Source organism: Amblyraja radiata, chromosome 34, assembly GCF_010909765.2.
Source record: "Amblyraja radiata isolate CabotCenter1 chromosome 34, sAmbRad1.1.pri, whole genome shotgun sequence".
Classification (NCBI taxonomy): domain Eukaryota; kingdom Metazoa; phylum Chordata; class Chondrichthyes; order Rajiformes; family Rajidae; genus Amblyraja; species Amblyraja radiata.
The window spans coordinates 4,585,126-4,604,809 of NC_045989.1; the positions used below are offsets into that span (position 1 = coordinate 4,585,126).

Consider the following 19,684-nt stretch of genomic DNA (forward strand, 5'->3'; position numbering starts at 1 on the left):
AAAATAAAAATAAACCTTGTTTGTAAGGAAGATAGACACATAAAAAAAACAAGAGTAACTCAGGCAACATATATGGAGAAAAGGAATAGGTGACATTTCAGGTCGATAGGCCTCTTCAGTCTGAAGAAGGGTCTTGACCTGAAACATCACTTATTCACTCTCATTTGAGGTGCTGCCTGTCCCGCTGAGTTACTCCAGCTTTTTGTGTCTATCTTCTGACTGAGAGGCAGAGGAGAAGGAACCGACAGATATGGAAAGGTACATAGAACAAATGAATGAGAGATATGCAAAAAGACAGATCAAAGCCAGAAATGACAATCTACGAAAGGTTGAGCCCACAATGGTGCATTGTTGGTTTAGGGGAATGTGATAATGAATAATGCAAACAGTGAAACTCAGCAGGACGACAGTGAATCTAGTACAAAAACTAGGGTAGCGGAGGGACAGAGAGAGGGGATGCAAGGGTGACTTGAAGTTAGAGAAATTAATATTCATACTGCTGGATTGTCAGGTGCCCAAGCAAAATATGACGTTTCATACTGCTGGGTACATCTTTTAAAATTGAATTGTCAGTCACCCACTGAAGATGCAACACCTGCCCCTATACCACCTCCCTCCACTCTGTCCAGGGACGTCGACAGTCCTTTCAGGTTAAACAGTGGTTCACTTGCACCTCCTCCAACCTCATCTACTGTATCCATTGTTCAAGACGTGGACTCTTATACATCGGCGAGACCAAGCTCAGACGGGGTGATCGTTTCGCGGAACACCTTCGCTCAGTGCACCTGAACCTACATGATCTCCTGGTGACTAACAGCCTCGTAAGAAGCTTTTCAAAAAGGGGGGTGGCATGACAGGATTACAAAAAAATATGTGAAATAACGTACGCATAGCGCACATCACGAGCGTGAAGTCCGTCGCAGCCGAGGTCCAGGGCCCTTAAGCGGGCCCTGGAATCTCTCGTGTTTTAGATGCTCTCTGGTGCATTCTGACCCTTATTTTGGAGCATTTTTGCAACAAATCTATGACTAATATTTCAGAAATAATTTTGGTTGTGTCAAGAGTAATGAATGAGTTGGTGGAGTGGGATGATTGCGGTCAATGTTGTATACATTTTTTAAATTCAATAATTGAAGCTGTCCTTGTTTTAATAATCAAGTTGGACTGTTGTAAAATGTTATGTAAAATGGTATAAAGGAGCATGCAAAAATTGCAAGTAAAATACTGTAAGTTTTTGCTGTAAAGAAAACCTTTTTTTTGAAAATGTTTTGTGTGTTAATTTGATTGCCTGTTACTGTTAGTGTGTGCAGTGCACCTTTAATGGTCTTCCTGACCTAATAACTTCACATCACATCAATTTCAACATGGAATAGTGATGTGAATACAACATTTAGTTCGACTTCAATTTCCATCCTGAAAATTATCGCTTTCATACTAATCTATTTTACTGTCATACTATTATAACAAATTATAGTTCCATGTTGACTCATAAACAAGATTACAAATCACATTTTGAATTCTCATACACAATGTGATTGTGAATAATTGCAGAGCTACCAAGTTTCACCAAGCATTTCCGTATTTTGATCGCTGAAAAATCAGTATTTTGTTGGGGAAATTAGTTTTTCTCACATAAATGCAATAGTACTACACAGAAACTGGATTTTTCAAAATTACTATTTTGCATGTAACCTCATGTATTCTCAAATATCAGTAAGGAATACTGAAAATCAATACTCCTGTATTGTGAAACCATTTATGAAATGTGAATTTATAATTCTAGATTTTGATTCAATAACAAATGTGTGTGTGTATATATATATAAACACGACGCGGTAACGGTAACATTTTTTGCATAATCCTGCAGAGATTTTTTCTGTAGAGTCCGACATCGCTTTATTTAAAAATGTCATGCTTTATTTCTCGAGTCATTAATGAAAATGTTCAAGATTCTGACAAAACTTTGAAATAAAAATGACTCCTTCGATGACAACACAATGGGTCTGCACCGTCTTGCTCGTGCTGCGAGTGACGCCGCTCCCCCCCCCCCCCCCCTCCCGTTGCTCGCTCCACGCTGCTAAACACCCCCCCCCCCCCCCCCCGCCCGCTGCTCCCGGCTCTCCGCTCCCCTCCCCTCCTCCTCTTCCCCCTCATCCCCCCCCCCCCCCTCCTCGCCCCAACTCCTCTCCTCCATCACTTCTTCCCCTCCTCTCTCTCCTCCCTCCTCTCTTCCCCCCTCCTCTGCCACCCCCGCATCTATTTCCATGCCCCCGCCACTCTCCCCTCTACCGCCAGTTTCCTCCCACACACCAAAGACGTAGGTTCATTGGCGTGGTATAATTGTAAATTGTCCCTAATGTGTGTGGGATAGTGGTAGTGTGCAGGGGTCGCTGGTCGGCGTGGACTTGGTGGGACGAAGGGCCTGAATTCACGTTGTATCTCTAAACTAAACTAAACTAAATAAGCTCTGTAGGAAAGAACTGCAGATGCTGTGTTTTTTTTTAACTGGAAGGTAGACACAAAATGCTGGAGTAACTCAGCGGGACAGGCAGCACCTCTGGAGAGAAAGAATGGGTGACATTTCGGGTCGAGACACTTCTTCAGCTCCTACTCAACAGACATCGACCTCTTGAACACTACAAACATTAACTAAACTAAGAACTACGCACCGTCTTGGTTGCACTAAAGGCTTTGGGGCTTTACAGACTTTAGAGATACAGCGCGGAAACAGGCCAATCGGCCCACCGAGTCTGCGCCGACCAGTGATTACCCCGTGCATTAGCACTATCCGACACACTGGGGACAATTTTAAAACTTACCGAAGACAATTAACCTACAAGTCTTTGGAGTGTGTGGGAAGAGCCGACTCTGGATTTACCTGGACTTGTACCTTGTCCTTTTACCATCTGGACGCCCGCAGCAACGGCTGCGGAGGGTTGAGGTCCCGACCACGGGGGAAAATGGAGGAGGACTGACCAAATTGTGTGCCTTCCACCACAGTGATGAATGCTGTGGTGGATGCTTATGTTAAATTTTTATTGTGTTTTAGTGTGTGTTCTTTATAATTGTACCGCTGCTGACATATTCATTTCACTTGCACTTATGTGCAATGTGACAAATAAACCGTATTGTATTGTATTGTATTGAAACCGGAGCACCTGGAGAGAATCCACGTGGTCCCAGGGACAACGTACAAACTCCACACAGACAGCACCCGTAGTCAGGATCGAAACGGGGTCTTTGGCGCTGTGAGGCAGCATCTCTACCGCTGCGCCACTGTGCCGCTCCAAATAATGTTTTTTTTGTTGATTGTCTTATCTATCAATAGATAATGGTTATTTGAATAGATATTGTGTTCTCTAAATACTGTGCTTGCAGACTTGTTACATTGCGGCAAGTAATGATTTAATTGGAGCTTTTCTTGGTGCATATACAATTAAACACTCTTCTTACCTCTCGCAGCAGGTAACAGAGAGTCTAAACCCAAGAGAACACTACAGGTCGAGTCGTTCAGGGAAGCACAGCGAAGTGATGTTTCAATATAATTGCGTGGCGGGGCGGGGGAGGTGTGCAAGACAACTGTAGTTTGATGTCAATGATGGACACAGAGTACTGGAGTAACTCGGCAGGTCAGGTAGCATCGCTGGAGATAAAGGATATGCGTCGTTTCTGGTCAGGACCCTTCTTCAGACCCGACCCGAAACGCCATCGATCCCTTTTCTTCGGAGATGCTGCCTGACCCGCCGAGTTACTCTGCGTCTATCTCCGGTATGTAAACTAGCATCTGCGGTTCCTTTCTACACACCGGGTTTAATATCATTTGATCTCGTCCTTGGGTCACAGAGGCTATGTGTTAACTTTTAAGTTCAGAATTGTATCGGCGTTTGGAGAGGACGATATTTTACAGAAGATAGACACAAAGTGCTGGAGTAACTCGGCGGGTCAGACAACATGTCTGGAGAGAATGAATAGGTGACTATTCGGGTGGAGACCCTTCTTCAGACAGCACCACTTACACTTGAAAATAAACAGCTAAGTGGGGAGGTGGAGTGGCAGTGAATCGGTGAACTAACTGCCCAACAAACCAGACCGAGCGTCTTGCAAGCTGCACAACCCCGATTCCGTGATCATCACCATCCATTTGATGGGGTGATATAACCAACAACTTATTTAGTAACATGCAAAATACATACTGCACAATAACTCACCCCCCCCCCCCCCCCCTCCCCAAGAACAATAGCCAGATCTATAAGATATGCCCCCTCCCCAATCCGGTTTTACACTAGATCAACGGGTACACCGCGCTCCTTGATTAATCCCATCTCACCTGCCCTTCGGACGGCCATGGGATAGACAAAAAAAAAGCTGAAGTATCTCAGAGGGCCAGGCAACATCTCTGGAGAAAATGAACAGCTCGAGCCACTTCTTCAGAGAAAACATGGGCTTCAATTTAAAGCAAATCAAACACTGTCATTTGGGCCAGGAATGGAATATTGAATTGGGAATTTTGACTATTTGAATGAAATCTTGGGAGTAGAAATGTGTGTGTATGTAGGATACAAGATATATGTGTTTTGATAATATCGAGTATGAAAAATATAAGCTCTCGGCTTCAAGATAAAAATAAAATAAAATATTGCTATTCGTTGCCGAAACTGTAACTAGATACATTGATACAACACAGAGATGGAGGAGAATTTGGAAGTGTTTTCAATTTACATACCTTGGGTATCAGTGAATTCGGTGTAATCTTAATGTCAGAAAGATATGACTGCGATGGGACTTGAACCCGCGGCTGCAGTGCCTTCACCCGCTGCTGAATTATCAGTGAAACAAACTCCTCCACTGGAGCCTGGGTCTCTGCGACCGCTTCCAGTCCCCACAAGGAAACAAAACGCCGGCCCCCTCACACCTTGCTCACTTGCCTGCGAGTAACACAGGAAAATACTTCCGGACAAATACAACACCAATGTACCCTCCCTCAAACTGTATCTAAAAATAACCGCAAGTATGAAAGTTAATTTGGTAAATACAATCGCGATGGAAGTTTCCTTTCCAATGTCGCTGAGATTTCAATCACGGGAAAATGATCAACGATTTTCAGTTGATGGGGACAAAGTCTAAGAAGAGCATTGGTTGTGTAATGTTTTCATTGATGCGTTTATTTTTCATTCCGAGCTGCATTAAATGTTTGGTTGGCAATATTTTTTTGTTGGCAAAGCCAACTTCAGTTGACTTGTTGCCTCGGAGTTTATACGTTCTCCCTGTGACCGGTGTGTCCATAGTGTGCAGGTAAGTGTTCGTGTGCGGTGATCGCTGGCCGGAGTGGACTCGGTGGGTTGAAGGGCCTGTTTCCGCGTGGTATCTCGAATCTAAACGAAACTAAAGTTAATGGCATGACTGCTTAGGGGCACTGTGACACAGAGAGATCTTGGATTGCAAATCCGTTGCATCCTGAATGTAACAACACAAGTGGGAAGGGTAGTGAGGACGGCATAAGGCAAGCTTGCCTTCATCTGTGGGGGCATTGGGTACAGAAAGTTCCAATTCATTTTGTATATCACTTTGACTTGGCCACATTTAGATTATTGGGTGCATTTCTGGTCACCACGTCACATAAAGGTTATGGAGGAGAGTGAAGAGTGCGCTGTGATGCGGTTTTCGCCAGGCGCTCCGGTTTCCCCCAACCCTTCAAATACAGGCTTGTGGGTTAATTAGTTTTGGATTTAAAAATGTCTATATTCCCTAATGTGTAGGTTCATGTCAGTGTGTGGGGTCTGGGAAGGGCTCTTACTAGAAACGTCACCTAATCTTATTTTCTGCACTGCTGCTGCCTGACCCGATGAGTTCCTCGCATTTTGTGCCTATTTAGTGTATGGAGTGATCGCTGGTCGGCGCGGACTCAGTGGGCCGAAGGGTCTGTTTTCGCGTTGTATCTCTAAAGTGTAAAGGAGGCTCACTATGATAATGTACGACAATAATGGGGAACTGGAACGAAGCCAAACATGCTGACAGATTGAGGGTGGGAGTTGTCATGATTGACTGGAAGAGGGAATAGTGCAGTAAAGGTCCACTCTGTCAGTGAATCACAAAGGTTTGTGACCAGATAACCAAAGGTAACTTAATTGTGAATAACTGTCAGTAAATTTAAGGCTTTACGTCAATGAGGTTCAGTTATTTACACTTTTCATCTGCATATCAATGCACAAAGGTTATTATTTCACTCACCTTTCTGGCTTTTATTAGCACATGTTGAATCCATGTTTTGTGGAAAGGAGACTCCGTGGATCAAAGGCATGAAAAACTTTATTTGATTAATTTGAAAGAACAAAATATACCAAGGGAAAAAATCTCACTCAGTCTTTTGCTTTTTGCTACAAACAATACGACAAAGTTTCTTCAGTGTTCCAACCACCAGCACAGTGAGCAGGAGTAACACAGACAACAGAAAGATCATCACATCTACACAATAGTAAGCGTACCAGGGGAGTCGGTGGGATTCTGAGCGCAAATGCCCCGCTCCTTTGTGTCGGGCAACGTACTCAACCCAGAAAACGGCTCTCTCCATTGGCGACTCTGGCTGGTCCCGATGGAGAGCAGAGAGTCTCTTCATGTTGTCCCCATAAGATGCGCCGTTTATCACTTCGTTGAGTGCCTGCAACAAATCTGTGGAATGCATGGTTGCAATGTTGATCACTTTTGCTGCTCCTCGGTATTCAACTTTAAATAAATTGTCAAACTGGTCAAAAAACAGAGGCATGCCGATCACTGGCACCCCATGGTAGATGGCTTCATAAATCCCATTGGTGCCTCCGTGTGAAACAAAGGCTCGTGTGTTGGGGTGACCCAGCAGGTCGTTCTGAGGGATCCATTTTGCCAGCAGTGTATTATTCCCTATATTGGGAGGGGTCTCACCATCATATCTCCAGATAACCTTCTGGGGGATTTGAGATAAAGCTTCTGCTATTTTCATTGTAATCTCCATTGGTAAAGAGTCGACAACGGAACCCAATGACATTACAACAAGTCCATGTTTCCCTGAGCTTTGGACAAACTCCTCAAACTCTGCTGCCAGAGACCGTGCTGGTTTACACTGGAAGCCTCCGATGTACACAATGTTTGGCATGGTGGGTCTTGGGAATTCAAACACAAAATCCACCCTCATCAGCCATACATCAGCTCTGAGGAGAATCGACTTGATGTCCGTGTCTGGTCCCAGATACCGATGGCAGATTTCATTATAAAGTGGGTACACCAAAAATTCAGAAATCAAGTGTTGAAAGAGACTGTAAATTACATTTTCAGTTCTTTGGAGAAAATCCATTTTGTCTGTGAGAAGTGAGCCAGGAAGTGGAACGTAGGAAAGTGGTGACGGGGCAATGAGAAAATGGGCTTCCCCATTGATCTGCCATCGAACGTTGTACACCAGCGGTACTTTTAAATAATACGCAAGCATTGGCCCAGTACCAAATATAGGATCTGTGAGTATTAGGTCAAAGTTTGCATTTTCAAATTGATTCAACAAGGTTTTGTTTTCAAAAATCGCCCTGTTAAAATGTTGGTAAATTCTATGTACATTGTACATAAATGTAACCATTAGGTTTTGTAACATTATGTTGCCCCATAGTGTGTGACTATTCTGTAACCTGTCCAGCGACATTAGCACAAATGTTTCCATCACTTCTTTCCTTGAAAGTGCTTCAATGTTTTCTTGTGCTTGAACTATGATGGTTTGATACAGATCGGGACTCTCCTTGATGTACCAGGTTGCATAGTGACATAGCACAGTGATGTTGTGGCCGCGAAGGTTCAGCTCTTCCATTAGAATTTTCATATTGATCCAGTGACTTCCATCAACAGGCACGACCAATATTCTAGCTGCTTGGGTAATTGGACAAGACAGGGCGAAGATGATACCGAGAATAAATATGACATTTGATCTGCTTTTCCATCCAAGACCACCCATGTTGAGGAAAGATGATCACACTGAACCTGTGGTAGAATTGACCAGAAATGTTGGTAAGTGACAAACATTGGCAAAAAGGAAAACAAAATGCCGGAGTACCTCAGCACATCAAGTCTACTCTGCCATTCAATCATGGCTTATCTATCGTGCCCTCTCAACCCCATACTCATGCCGCCGCCCTCTTGACTCCCGAAACATTAATTGTTTCCATTCACCAGCGATGGTGCTTGACCTGCTGAGTTAGTCCACCATCGGGTTCTTCCCTCATCCCAAAGACATGCGGATTTGTAGCTAATTGGCGTCTCTATATTGCCTCAAGTGTGTAGAGAATGGATCGGAAATTGTGATAATACAGAACAAGCGTGAATGAGTCATCGATGGTCAGGTTGGACTCAATGGGCCGAAGGGACTATGTCCTTGCTGCATCACAAGGGTGTTGTCTCGATAATTGTGGGGGTTAGCGGGTTTGTTGTAGACGTCAGCGGATAATGTGTCCCCTCGTGGTGATTTTGATGAAATGAAAGCGTTCGGCATAGGTGGAGCAGGCAGCTCCGATGCTGTCGTCAATGTGGAGAAAGAGTTGGGGGGATGGTGCCAGTGTACGTTTGGTTCAAGGACTGTTTGACATATACAACAAAAATAACAGGCATAGCTGGAGCCCATGCAGTGCCAAAGGACTTTAAACCTTTGAGAGACAGCGTGGAAACAGGTCCATCAGTCCACCGAGGCTGCGCAGACCAGTGACCACTTTGGACAATTCACATTTTATAGATGCCAATTAACCTACAAACCTGCACATCTGTGGAGAGTTTGGTAGTCACGGGGAGAACGTACGAACTCCGCACTGACAGCGCCCGTAGTCAGCATCAAACCCAGGTCTCTAGTGCTGCGCCACCGCGCTGCCCCTGAATTGAGGAATTTGGAGATGAGATTTATGGGGCCGGCGCAGGCAGAACCAATGGGTCTGCCAGGGCTGTGCTGTTTGTGGATTATGGGATGAACACAAGACACAAAATGCTGGTGTAACACAGCGGGACGGGCAGCATCTCTGGAGAGACGGAATGGGTGACGTTTCTGGGTCGAGTTCCTTCTTCAGACTGAGAGTCGGGAGAGGGAGACAAGAGATATAGATGGTGATGTAGAGAGATGTAAAACAAATGATATAGAGGTATGCAAAAAAATAACGATGGAAGGGTAAGGTGTGAACACGAGACATCAAAGAGGACGGATATCAAGGAAACAGGTTGTATGGGATTAGGGAACTGTAACATTGGAGTCTGTGCATGAGTCCGTGGCGTCATGTCCAATGCCTAGGTGTGAGAGCTGGGCTGGCACCTGGCCTCAGCACGGAAGGACGGAGTGGGTTCGCGATTAAGCTAGTTTACAACAGCAATATCCTTGTCAGCGCACATCGGGACCGTTAAAACAGCTCTCATTCTTCCTCAGATATCAGGTGAACACGGCAATAAACGCAAGTGTGTATGCGAAGCCCACAACAAAACATGGGATAGACACAAAAATCTGGAATATCTCAGCGGGCCAGGCAAGATCTCTGGAGAGAAGGAACAGGTCGAGACACTTCCTCAGACAAAACATGGGCTTCAGTTTAAAGCAAGTGAAAGCAAAAACAGTCAAATGGGCCGGGAATGGAATATTGAATTTGGAATATTGACTATTGAGTGAAATCTGGGGAGTAGAAATGTGTGTGTATGGAAGATACAAAATATATGTGTTTAGATAATATCGAGTATGACAACCATTGGCGATGAACCGAGATGCGAGGGAAAACATGAGAACAAATGTTGCAAGAAACAAAATAAGTTCTCGGCAAGTTTGTTCAAGATGAAAATAAATTTCCATATTGCTATTCGTTGTCGAAATGGTAAATAAAAAGCATACATTGATACAACACCGAGATGGTGGAGAATTTGGAAATGTTTTCAATTTACATACCTTGGGTATCAGTGAATTCGATGTAACCTGAATGTCAGAAAGATGTGACTGCGATGGGACTTGAACTCGCGGCTGCAGTGCCTTCACCCGCGGCTGAATTACCAGTGAAACAATCTCCTTCACTGGAGTCTGGGACTCTGCGACCGCTTCCAGTCCCCACAAGAAAACAAAACGCCGGCCCCCTCACACCTTGCCCATTTGCCCGCGAGTAACACAGGAAAATACTTACGGACAAATACAACACCAATGTACCCGCCCCCAAACTGTATCTAAAAACAACCGCAAGTATGAAAGTTCATTTGGTCAATACAATCGCGATGGAAATTTCCTTTCCAATGTCGCTGAGATTTCAATCAAAATGATCAAGGATTTTCAGTTGATGTGGTGAAAGTCTAAAAAGAGCTTTGGTTGTGTAATGTTTGCTTTGATGCGATTATTTTTCATTCCGAGCTGCATAACATTTTTGGTTGGCATTTTTTTTGTTGACAAGGTCAAATTTAGTTGGCTCGTTGCCTCGGAGTCAACACAAGGTTTAACATCCTGGACTCTGTTACCCAAGACTTCCAGGAATTTACTAGAATGTTGCCTGGGTTTCAGCACCTAAGTTACAAAGAAAGGTTGAACAAATTAGGTTTTTTATTCTTTTGAGCGCAGAAGGTTAAGGGGGGACTTGATAGAGGTCTTTAAAATTATGAGAGGGATAGACAGATTTGACGTGGAGAGTTTTTCCATTGAGAGTAGGGAATATTCAAACTAGAGGACATGATTTGAGAATTAAGGGACAAAAGTTTAGGGGAAATATGAGGGGGAACTTCTTTACTCAGAGAGTGGTAGCTGTGTGGAATGAGTTTCCAGTGGAAGTGGTGGAGACAGGTTCGATTTTATAATTTAAAAATAAATCGGGTATGTATCTGGACGGGAAAGGAATGGAGGGTACACAAAATTGCTGGAGAAACTCAGCGGGTGCAGCAGCATCTATGGAGCGAAGGAAATAGGCGACGTTTCGGGCCGAAACCCATCTTCAGACTGATGGGGGGTGGGGGTGAGAAAAAAGGAAAAAGGGAGGAGGAGGAGCCCGAGGGCGGGGGGATGGGAGGAGACAGCTCGAGGGTTAAGGAAGGGGAGGAGAGAGCAAGGGCTAGCAAAATTGGGAGAATTCAACGTTCATGCCATCCGGATGCAAGCAACCCAGGCGGAATATGAGGTGCTGTTCCTCCAATTTCCGGTGTTGCTCACTCTGGCAGTGGAGGAGACCCAGGACAGAGAGGTCGGATTGGGAATGGGAGGGGGAGTTGAAGCGCTGAGCCACCGGGAGTTCAGGTAGGTTATTGCGGACTGAGCGGAGGTGTTCGGCGAAACGATCGCCCAACCTCCGCATAGTCTCCCCGATGTAAATCAGCTGACATCTAGAGCAGCGGATGCAGTAGATGAGGTTGGAGGAGATACAGGTGAACCTTTGTCGCACCTGGAACGACTGCTTGGGTCCTTGAATGGAGTCGAGGGGGGAGGTGAAGGGACAGGTGTTGCATTTCTTGCGGTTGCAACGGAAAGTACCCGGGGAGGAGGTGGTACGGGAGGGAAGGGAAGAATTGACAAGGGAGTTGTGGAGGGAGCGGCCTTTGCGGAAGGCAGACATAGGGGGAGATGGGAAGATGTGGCGAGTGGTGGGGTCACGTTGGAGGTGGCGGAAATGGCGGAGGATTATATGTTGTATTTGCCGGCTGGTGGGATGAAAGGTGAGGACCAGGGGGACTCTGCCCTAGTTGCGAGAGCGGGGATGGGGAGAGAGAGCAGTGTTGCGGGGTATGGATGAGACACTGGTGCGAGCCTCATCTATGGTGGCGGAGGGGAATCCCCGTTCCCTGAAGAACGAGTGCATTTCCGATGCCCTGGTATGGAATGTCTCATCCTGGGAACAGATGCGGCGTATGCGGAGGAATTGGGAGTAGGGGATGGAGTCTTTACATGGTGGGAAGATGTGTAGTCCAGATAGCCATGTGAGTCAGTTGGTTTGTAGTGTATGTCGGTCAGAAGTCTGTCCCCTGCGATGGAGATGGTGAGGTCAAGGAATGGTAGGGAAGTGTCGGAAATGGTCCAGGTGTATTGGAGTGCCGGATGGAAGTTGGTGGTGAAGTGGATGAAGTCAGTCAGTTGTGTGTAGGTGCAGGAGGTGGTGAAGTGGATGAAGTCAGTCAGTTGTGTGTAGGTGCAAGAGGTGGTGAAGTGGATGAAGTCAGTCAGTTGTGTGTAGGTGCAGGAGGTCTCCTCCACTGCCAGAGTGAGCAACACCGGAAATTGGAGGAACAGCACCTCATATTCCGCCTGGGTTGCTTGCGCCCGGATGGCATGAACGTTGAATTCTCCCAATTTTGCTAGCCCTTGCTGTCTCCTCCCCTTCCTTAACCCTCGAGCTGTCTCCTCCCATCCCCCCGCCCTCGGGCTCCTCCTCCTCCCTTTTTCCTTCCTTCTCCCCCCCACCCCCCATCAGTCTGAAGAAGGGTTTCGGCCCGAAACGTCGCCTATTTCCTTCGCTCCATAGATGCTGCTGCACCCGCTGAGTTTCTCCAGCAATTTTGTGTACCTTCGATCTTCCAGCATCTGCAGTTCCTTCTTGAACACAAAGGAATGGAGGGTTATGGTCTGAGTGGAGGTAGATGGGACTAGGTGAGAGTAAGTGTTCTGCACGGACTAGAAGGGCCGAGGTGGTCTGTTTCCGTGCTGTAATTGTTATATGGTTATATGGAATACAAACGGATGAAGCGATTTTTACATTTCCTGGATAAAAATATTAATGAAACAGATGGATTTTATAACAATCCATGATTGCATGGGCTTTACATTCAAAAGTTGCTTGGCAGTAGAGAGTAGTGGTGGATGAGTTTTTGTTTTGACCTGGGCACTGTGACCAGTGTTGTTCCACAGGGACCAGTGCTGGGACCTTTACTATTTGTGAAAATATAAACGATTTGGATATTTAAATGATTTGGGTTTATAAATAATTGGTGGGTTGATTAGTAAGTTTGCAGACAAGACAAACATTGGGCAATTTACAAACCCAGCCTATGAGTATGTTAAACCAACCCTTACATAACCCGGGAAATCCCTGTATACGGTACAACATGGTGGTACAGCAGTAGAGCTGCTGATTACAGCGCCAGGGGCCCGGGTTCAATCCTGTCTGTGGGTACTGTCTGCACTAAAGATCTTATAGCGGAAGGGTCTGTTTCCGCGTTGTATCTAAAGTGTAAAGGAGGCTCATTGTGATAATGTATGACAATAATGGGGCACTGGGACGAAGGCAAACATGCTGACAGATTGAGAGTGAGAGTTGTCATGATTAACTGGAAGAGAGAATAGTGCAGTAAAGGTCCACTCTGTCAGTGAATCACGAAGGTTTGTGTCCTGATAACCAAAGGTAACTTAATTGTGAATAACTGTCAGAAAATTTAAGGCTTCAGGAAAATGAGGTTCAGCTATTTATACTTTTCATCTGCATATCAATGCACAAAGGTTATTATTTCACTCACCTTTCTGGCTTTTATTAGCACATGTTGAATCCATGTTTTGTGGAAAGGAGACTCCGTGGATCAAACGCATGAAAAACTTTATTTGATGAATTTGAAATAACAAAATATACCAAGGGAAAAATAAATCACTCAGTCTTTTGCTTTTTCCTACAAACAATACGACAAAGTTTCTTCAGTGTTCCAACCACCAACACAGTGAGCAGGAGTAACACAGACAACAGAAAGATCATCACATCTACACAATAGTAAGCGTACCAGGGGAGTCGGTGGGATTCTGAGCGCAAATGCCCCGCTCCTTTGTGTCGGGCAACGTACTCAACCCAGAAAACGGCTCTCTCCATTGGCGACTCTGGCTGGTCCCGATGGAGAGCAGAGAGTCTCTTCATGTTGTCCCCATAAGATGCGCCGTTTATCACCTCGTTGAGTGCCTGCAACAGATCTGTGGAATGCATGGTTGCAATGTTGATCACTTTTGCTGCTCCTCGGGTTTCGAGCTTGAGTAAATTGTCAAACTGGTCAAAAAGCAGAGGCATTCCGACCACTGGCACCCCATGGTAGATGGCTTCATAAATGCCATTGGTGCCTCCGTGTGAAACAAACGTTCGTGTGTTGGGGTGACCCAGCAGATCGTTCTGAGGGATCCATTTTGACAGCAGTGTATTATTCCCTATATTGGGAGGGGTCTCACCATCATATCTCCAGATAACCTTCTGGGGAATTTGAGATAAAGCTTCTGCTATTTTCATTGTAATCTCCATTGGCAAGGAATTGACAATAGAACCCAATGACATTACAACAAGTCCATGTTTCCCTGAGCTTTGGACAAACTCCTCAAACTCTGCTGCTAGAGGCCGTGCTGGTTTACACTGGAAGCCTCCGATGTACACAATGTTTGGCATGGTGGGTCTTGGGAATTCAAACACAAAATCCACCCTCATCAGCCATACATCAGCTCTGAGGAGAATCGACTTGATGTCCGTGTCTGGTCCCAGATACCGATGGCAGATTTCATTATAAAGTGGATGTATCAAAAACTCTGAACTAAAGTGTTGAAAGAGACTATGAATTACATTTTCTGTTCTTTGGAAAAAATCCATTTTGTCTGTGAGCAGTGAGCCCTGGAGTGGGACGTAGGAAAGTGGTGAAGGGGCAGTGAGAAAATGGGCTTCCCCACTGATCTGCCATCGAACGTTGTACACCAGCGGTACTTTTAAATAATACGCAAGCATTGGCCCAGTACCAAATATAGGATCTGTGAGTATTAGGTCAAAGTTTGCATTTTCAAATTGATTCAACAAGGTTTTGTTTTCAAAAATCGCCATGTTAAAATGTTGGTAAATTCTATGTACATTGTACATAAATGTAACCATTAGGTTTTGTAACATTATGTTTCCCCATAGTGTGTGACTATTCTGTAACCTGTCCAGCGACATTAGCACAAATGTTTCCATCACTTCTTTCCTTGAAAGTGCTTCAATGTTTTCTTGTGCTTGAACTATGATGGTTTGATACAGATCGGGACTCTCCTTGATGTACCAGGTTGCGGAGTGACATAGCACAGTGATGTTGTGGCCGCGAAGGTTCAGCTCTTCCATTAGAATTTTCATATTGATCCAGTGACTTCCATCAACAGGCACGACCAATATTCTAGCTGCTTGGGTAATTGGACAAGACAGGGCGAAGATGATACCGAGAATAAATATGACATTTGATCTGCTTTTCCATCCAAGACCACCCATGTTGAGGAAAGATGATCACACTGACCCTGTGGTAGAATTGACCAGAAATGTTGGTAAGTGACAAACATTGGCAAAAAGGAAAACAAAATGCCGGAGTACCTCAGCACATCAAGTCTACTCTGCCATTCAATCATGGCTTATCTATCGTGCCCTCTCAACCCCATACTCATGCCGCCGCCCTCTTGACTCCCGAAACATTAATTGTTTCCATTCACCAGCGATGGTGCTTGACCTGCTGAGTTAGTCCACCATCGGTTTCTTCCCTCATCCCAAAGACATGCGGATTTGTAGTTAATTGGCGTCTCTATATTGCCTCTAGTGTGTAGAGAATGGATCGGAAATTGTGATAATACAGAACAAGCGTGAATGAGTCATCGATGGTCAGGTTGGACTCAATGGGCCGAAGGGATTATGTCCTTGCTGCATCTCAAGGGTGTTGTCTCGATAATTGTGGGGGTTAGCGGGTTTGTTGTAGACGTCAGCGGATAATGTGTCCCCTCGTGGTGATTTTGATGAAATGAAAGGGTTCGGCATAGGTGGAGCAGGCAGCTCCGATGCTGTCGTCAATGTGGAGAAAGAGTTGGGGGGATGGTGCCAGTGTACGTTTCGTTCAAGGACTGTTTGACATATACAACAAAAATAACAGGCATAGCTGGAGCCCATGCAGTGCCAAAGGACTTTAAACTTTTGAGAGACAGCGTGGAAACAGGTCCATCAGTCCACCGAGGCTGCGCAGACCAGTGACCACTTTGGACAATTCACATTTTATAGATGCCAATTAACCTACAAACCTGCACATCTGTGGAGAGTTTGGTAGTCACGGGGAGAACGTACAAACTCCGTACTGACAGCACCCGTAGTCAGCATCAAACCCAGGTCTCTAGTGCTGCGCCACCGCGCTGCCCCTGAATTGAGGAATTTGGAGATGAGATTTATGGGGCCGGCGCAGGCAGAACCAATGGGTCTGCCAGGGCTGTGCTGTTTGTGGATTATGGGATGAACACAAGACACAAAATGCTGGTGTAACACAGCGGGACGGGCAGCATCTCTGGAGAGACGGAATGGGTGACGTTTCTGGGTCGAGTTCCTTCTTCAGACTGAGAGTCGGGAGAGGGAGACAAGAGATATAGATGGTGATGTAGAGAGATGTAAAACAAATGATATAGAGGTATGCAAAAAAATAACGATGGAAGGGTAAGGTGTGAACACGAGACATCAAAGAGGACGGATATCAAGGAAACAGGTTGTATGGGATTAGGGAACTGTAACATTGGAGTCTGTGCATGAGTCCGTGGCGTCATGTCCAATGCCTAGGTGTGAGAGCTGGGCTGGCACCTGGCCTCAGCACGGAAGGACGGAGTGGGTTCGCGATTAAGCTAGTTTACAACAGCAATACCCTTGTCAGCGCACATCGGGACCGTTAAAACAGCTCTCATTCTTCCTCAGATATCAGGTGAACACGGCAATAAACGCAAGTGTGTATGCGAAGCCCACAACAAAACATGGGATAGACACAAAAATCTGGAATATCTCAGCGGGCCAGGCAAGATCTCTGGAGAGAAGGAACAGGTCGAGACACTTCCTCAGACAAAACATGGGCTTCAGTTTAAAGCAAGTGAAAGCAAAAACAGTCAAATGGGCCGGGAATGGAATATTGAATTTGGAATATTGACTATTGAGTGAAATCTGGGGAGTAGAAATGTGTGTGTATGGAAGATACAAAATATATGTGTTTAGATAATATCGAGTATGACAACCATTGGCGATGAACCGAGATGCGAGGGAAAACATGAGAACAAATGTTGCAAGAAACAAAATAAGTTCTCGGCAAGTTTGTTCAAGATGAAAATAAATTTCCATATTGCTATTCGTTGTCGAAATGGTAAATAAAAAGCATACATTGATACAACACCGAGATGGTGGAGAATTTGGAAATGTTTTCAATTTACATACCTTGGGTATCAGTGAATTCGATGTAACCTGAATGTCAGAAAGATGTGACTGCGATGGGACTTGAACCCGCGGCTGCAGTGCCTTCACCCGCGGCTGAATTACCAGTGAAACAATCTCCTTCACTGGAGTCTGGGACTCTGCGACCGCTTCCAGTCCCCACAAGAAAACAAAACGCCGGCCCCCTCACACCTTGCCCATTTGCCCGCGAGTAACACAGGAAAATACTTACGGACAAATACAACACCAATGTACCCGCCCCCAAACTGTATCTAAAAACAACCGCAAGTATGAAAGTTCATTTGGTCAATACAATCGCGATGGAAATTTCCTTTCCAATGTCGCTGAGATTTCAATCAAAATGATCAAGGATTTTCAGTTGATGTGGTGAAAGTCTAAAAAGAGCTTTGGTTGTGTAATGTTTGCTTTGATGCGATTATTTTTCATTCCGAGCTGCATAACATTTTTGGTTGGCATTTTTTTTTGTTGACAAGGTCAAATTTAGTTGGCTCGTTGCCTCGGAGTCAACACAAGGTTTAACATCCTGGACTCTGTTACCCAAGACTTCCAGGAATTTACTAGAATGTTGCCTGGGTTTCAGCACCTAAGTTACAAAGAAAGGTTGAACAAATTAGGTTTTTTATTCTTTTGAGCGCAGAAGGTTAAGGGGGGACTTGATAGAGGTCTTTAAAATTATGAGAGGGATAGACAGATTTGACGTGGAGAGTTTTTCCATTGAGAGTAGGGAATATTCAAACTAGAGGACATGATTTGAGAATTAAGGGACAAAAGTTTAGGGGAAATATGAGGGGGAACTTCTTTACTCAGAGAGTGGTAGCTGTGTGGAATGAGTTTCCAGTGGAAGTGGTGGAGACAGGTTCGATTTTATAATTTAAAAATAAATCGGGTATGTATCTGGACGGGAAAGGAATGGAGGGTACACAAAATTGCTGGAGAAACTCAGCGGGTGCAGCAGCATCTATGGAGCGAAGGAAATAGGCGACGTTTCGGGCCGAAACCCATCTTCAGACTGATGGGGGGTGGGGGTGAGAAAAAAGGAAAAAGGGAGGAGGAGGAGCCCGAGGGCGGGGGGATGGGAGGAGACAGCTCGAGGGTTAAGGAAGGGGAGGAGAGAGCAAGGGCTAGCAAAATTGGGAGAATTCAACGTTCATGCCATCCGGATGCAAGCAACCCAGGCGGAATATGAGGTGCTGTTCCTCCAATTTCCGGTGTTGCTCACTCTGGCAGTGGAGGAGACCCAGGACAGAGAGGTCGGATTGGGAATGGGAGGGGGAGTTGAAGCGCTGAGCCACCGGGAGTTCAGGTAGGTTATTGCGGACTGAGCGGAGGTGTTCGGCGAAACGATCGCCCAACCTCCGCATAGTCTCCCCGATGTAAATCAGCTGACATCTAGAGCAGCGGATGCAGTAGATGAGGTTGGAGGAGATACAGGTGAACCTTTGTCGCACCTGGAACGACTGCTTGGGTCCTTGAATGGAGTCGAGGGGGGAGGTGAAGGGACAGGTGTTGCATTTCTTGCGGTTGCAACGGAAAGTACCCGGGGAGGAGGTGGTACGGGAGGGAAGGGAAGAATTGACAAGGGAGTTGTGGAGGGAGCGGCCTTTGCGGAAGGCAGACATAGGGGGAGATGGGAAGATGTGGCGAGTGGTGGGGTCACGTTGGAGGTGGCGGAAATGGCGGAGGATTATATGTTGTATTTGCCGGCTGGTGGGATGAAAGGTGAGGACCAGGGGGACTCTGCCCTAGTTGCGAGAGCGGGGATGGGGAGAGAGAGCAGTGTTGCGGGGTATGGATGAGACACTGGTGCGAGCCTCATCTATGGTGGCGGAGGGGAATCCCCGTTCCCTGAAGAACGAGTGCATTTCCGATGCCCTGGTATGGAATGTCTCATCCTGGGAACAGATGCGGCGTATGCAGAGGAATTGGGAGTAGGGGATGGAGTCTTTACATGGTGGGAAGATGTGTAGTCCAGATAGCCATGTGAGTCAGTTGGTTTGTAGTGTATGTCGGTCAGAAGTCTGTCCCCTGCGATGGAGATGGTGAGGTCAAGGAATGGTAGGGAAGTGTCGGAAATGGTCCAGGTGTATTGGAGTGCCGGATGGAAGTTGGTGGTGAAGTGGATGAAGTCAGTCAGTTGTGTGTAGGTGCAGGAGGTGGTGAAGTGGATGAAGTCAGTCAGTTGTGTGTAGGTGCAAGAGGTGGTGAAGTGGATGAAGTCAGTCAGTTGTGTGTAGGTGCAGGAGGTCTCCTCCACTGCCAGAGTGAGCAACACCGGAAATTGGAGGAACAGCACCTCATATTCCGCCTGGGTTGCTTGCGCCCGGATGGCATGAACGTTGAATTCTCCCAATTTTGCTAGCCCTTGCTGTCTCCTCCCCTTCCTTAACCCTCGAGCTGTCTCCTCCCATCCCCCCGCCCTCGGGCTCCTCCTCCTCCCTTTTTCCTTCCTTCTCCCCCCCACCCCCCATCAGTCTGAAGAAGGGTTTCGGCCCGAAACGTCGCCTATTTCCTTCGCTCCATAGATGCTG

General features: G+C 45.9%; 2 protein-coding genes across 4 annotated transcripts; both read right to left on the bottom strand.

Moving 5' to 3' along the window:
* Window positions 1-6,300: 6,300 nt before the first annotated feature.
* Window positions 6,301-10,225, bottom strand: LOC116991571 (UDP-glucuronosyltransferase 2C1-like). 2 transcript variants are annotated; one of them, XM_033050275.1, is made up of 2 exons: window positions 10,149-10,225; window positions 6,301-7,992 (listed from the first exon to the last, which is right to left on the bottom strand). In XM_033050275.1, exon 2 carries the CDS (start codon window positions 7,964-7,966, stop codon window positions 6,353-6,355), a length of 1,614 nt encoding a protein of 537 aa, XP_032906166.1. In that variant the 5' UTR covers window positions 7,967-7,992; window positions 10,149-10,225; the 3' UTR covers window positions 6,301-6,352. The 2 variants fall into 2 exon arrangements, with proteins under 2 accessions (XP_032906166.1, XP_032906165.1); XM_033050274.1 differs by lacking the exon at window positions 10,149-10,225 and adding an exon at window positions 9,920-10,127.
* A 3,274-nt stretch (window positions 10,226-13,499) lies between these two features.
* LOC116991752 (UDP-glucuronosyltransferase 2C1-like) lies at window positions 13,500-17,453 on the bottom strand. Of its 2 annotated transcripts, none has more exons than XM_033050671.1 (2): window positions 17,368-17,453; window positions 13,500-15,211 (listed from the first exon to the last, which is right to left on the bottom strand). In XM_033050671.1, the coding sequence occupies exon 2, from the start codon at window positions 15,183-15,185 to the stop codon at window positions 13,572-13,574; it is 1,614 nt and encodes a 537-aa protein (XP_032906562.1). In that variant the 5' UTR covers window positions 15,186-15,211; window positions 17,368-17,453; the 3' UTR covers window positions 13,500-13,571. The 2 variants fall into 2 exon arrangements, with proteins under 2 accessions (XP_032906562.1, XP_032906561.1); XM_033050670.1 differs by having other exon boundaries at window positions 13,502-15,211; window positions 17,139-17,371.
* Window positions 17,454-19,684: the final 2,231 nt, after the last annotated feature.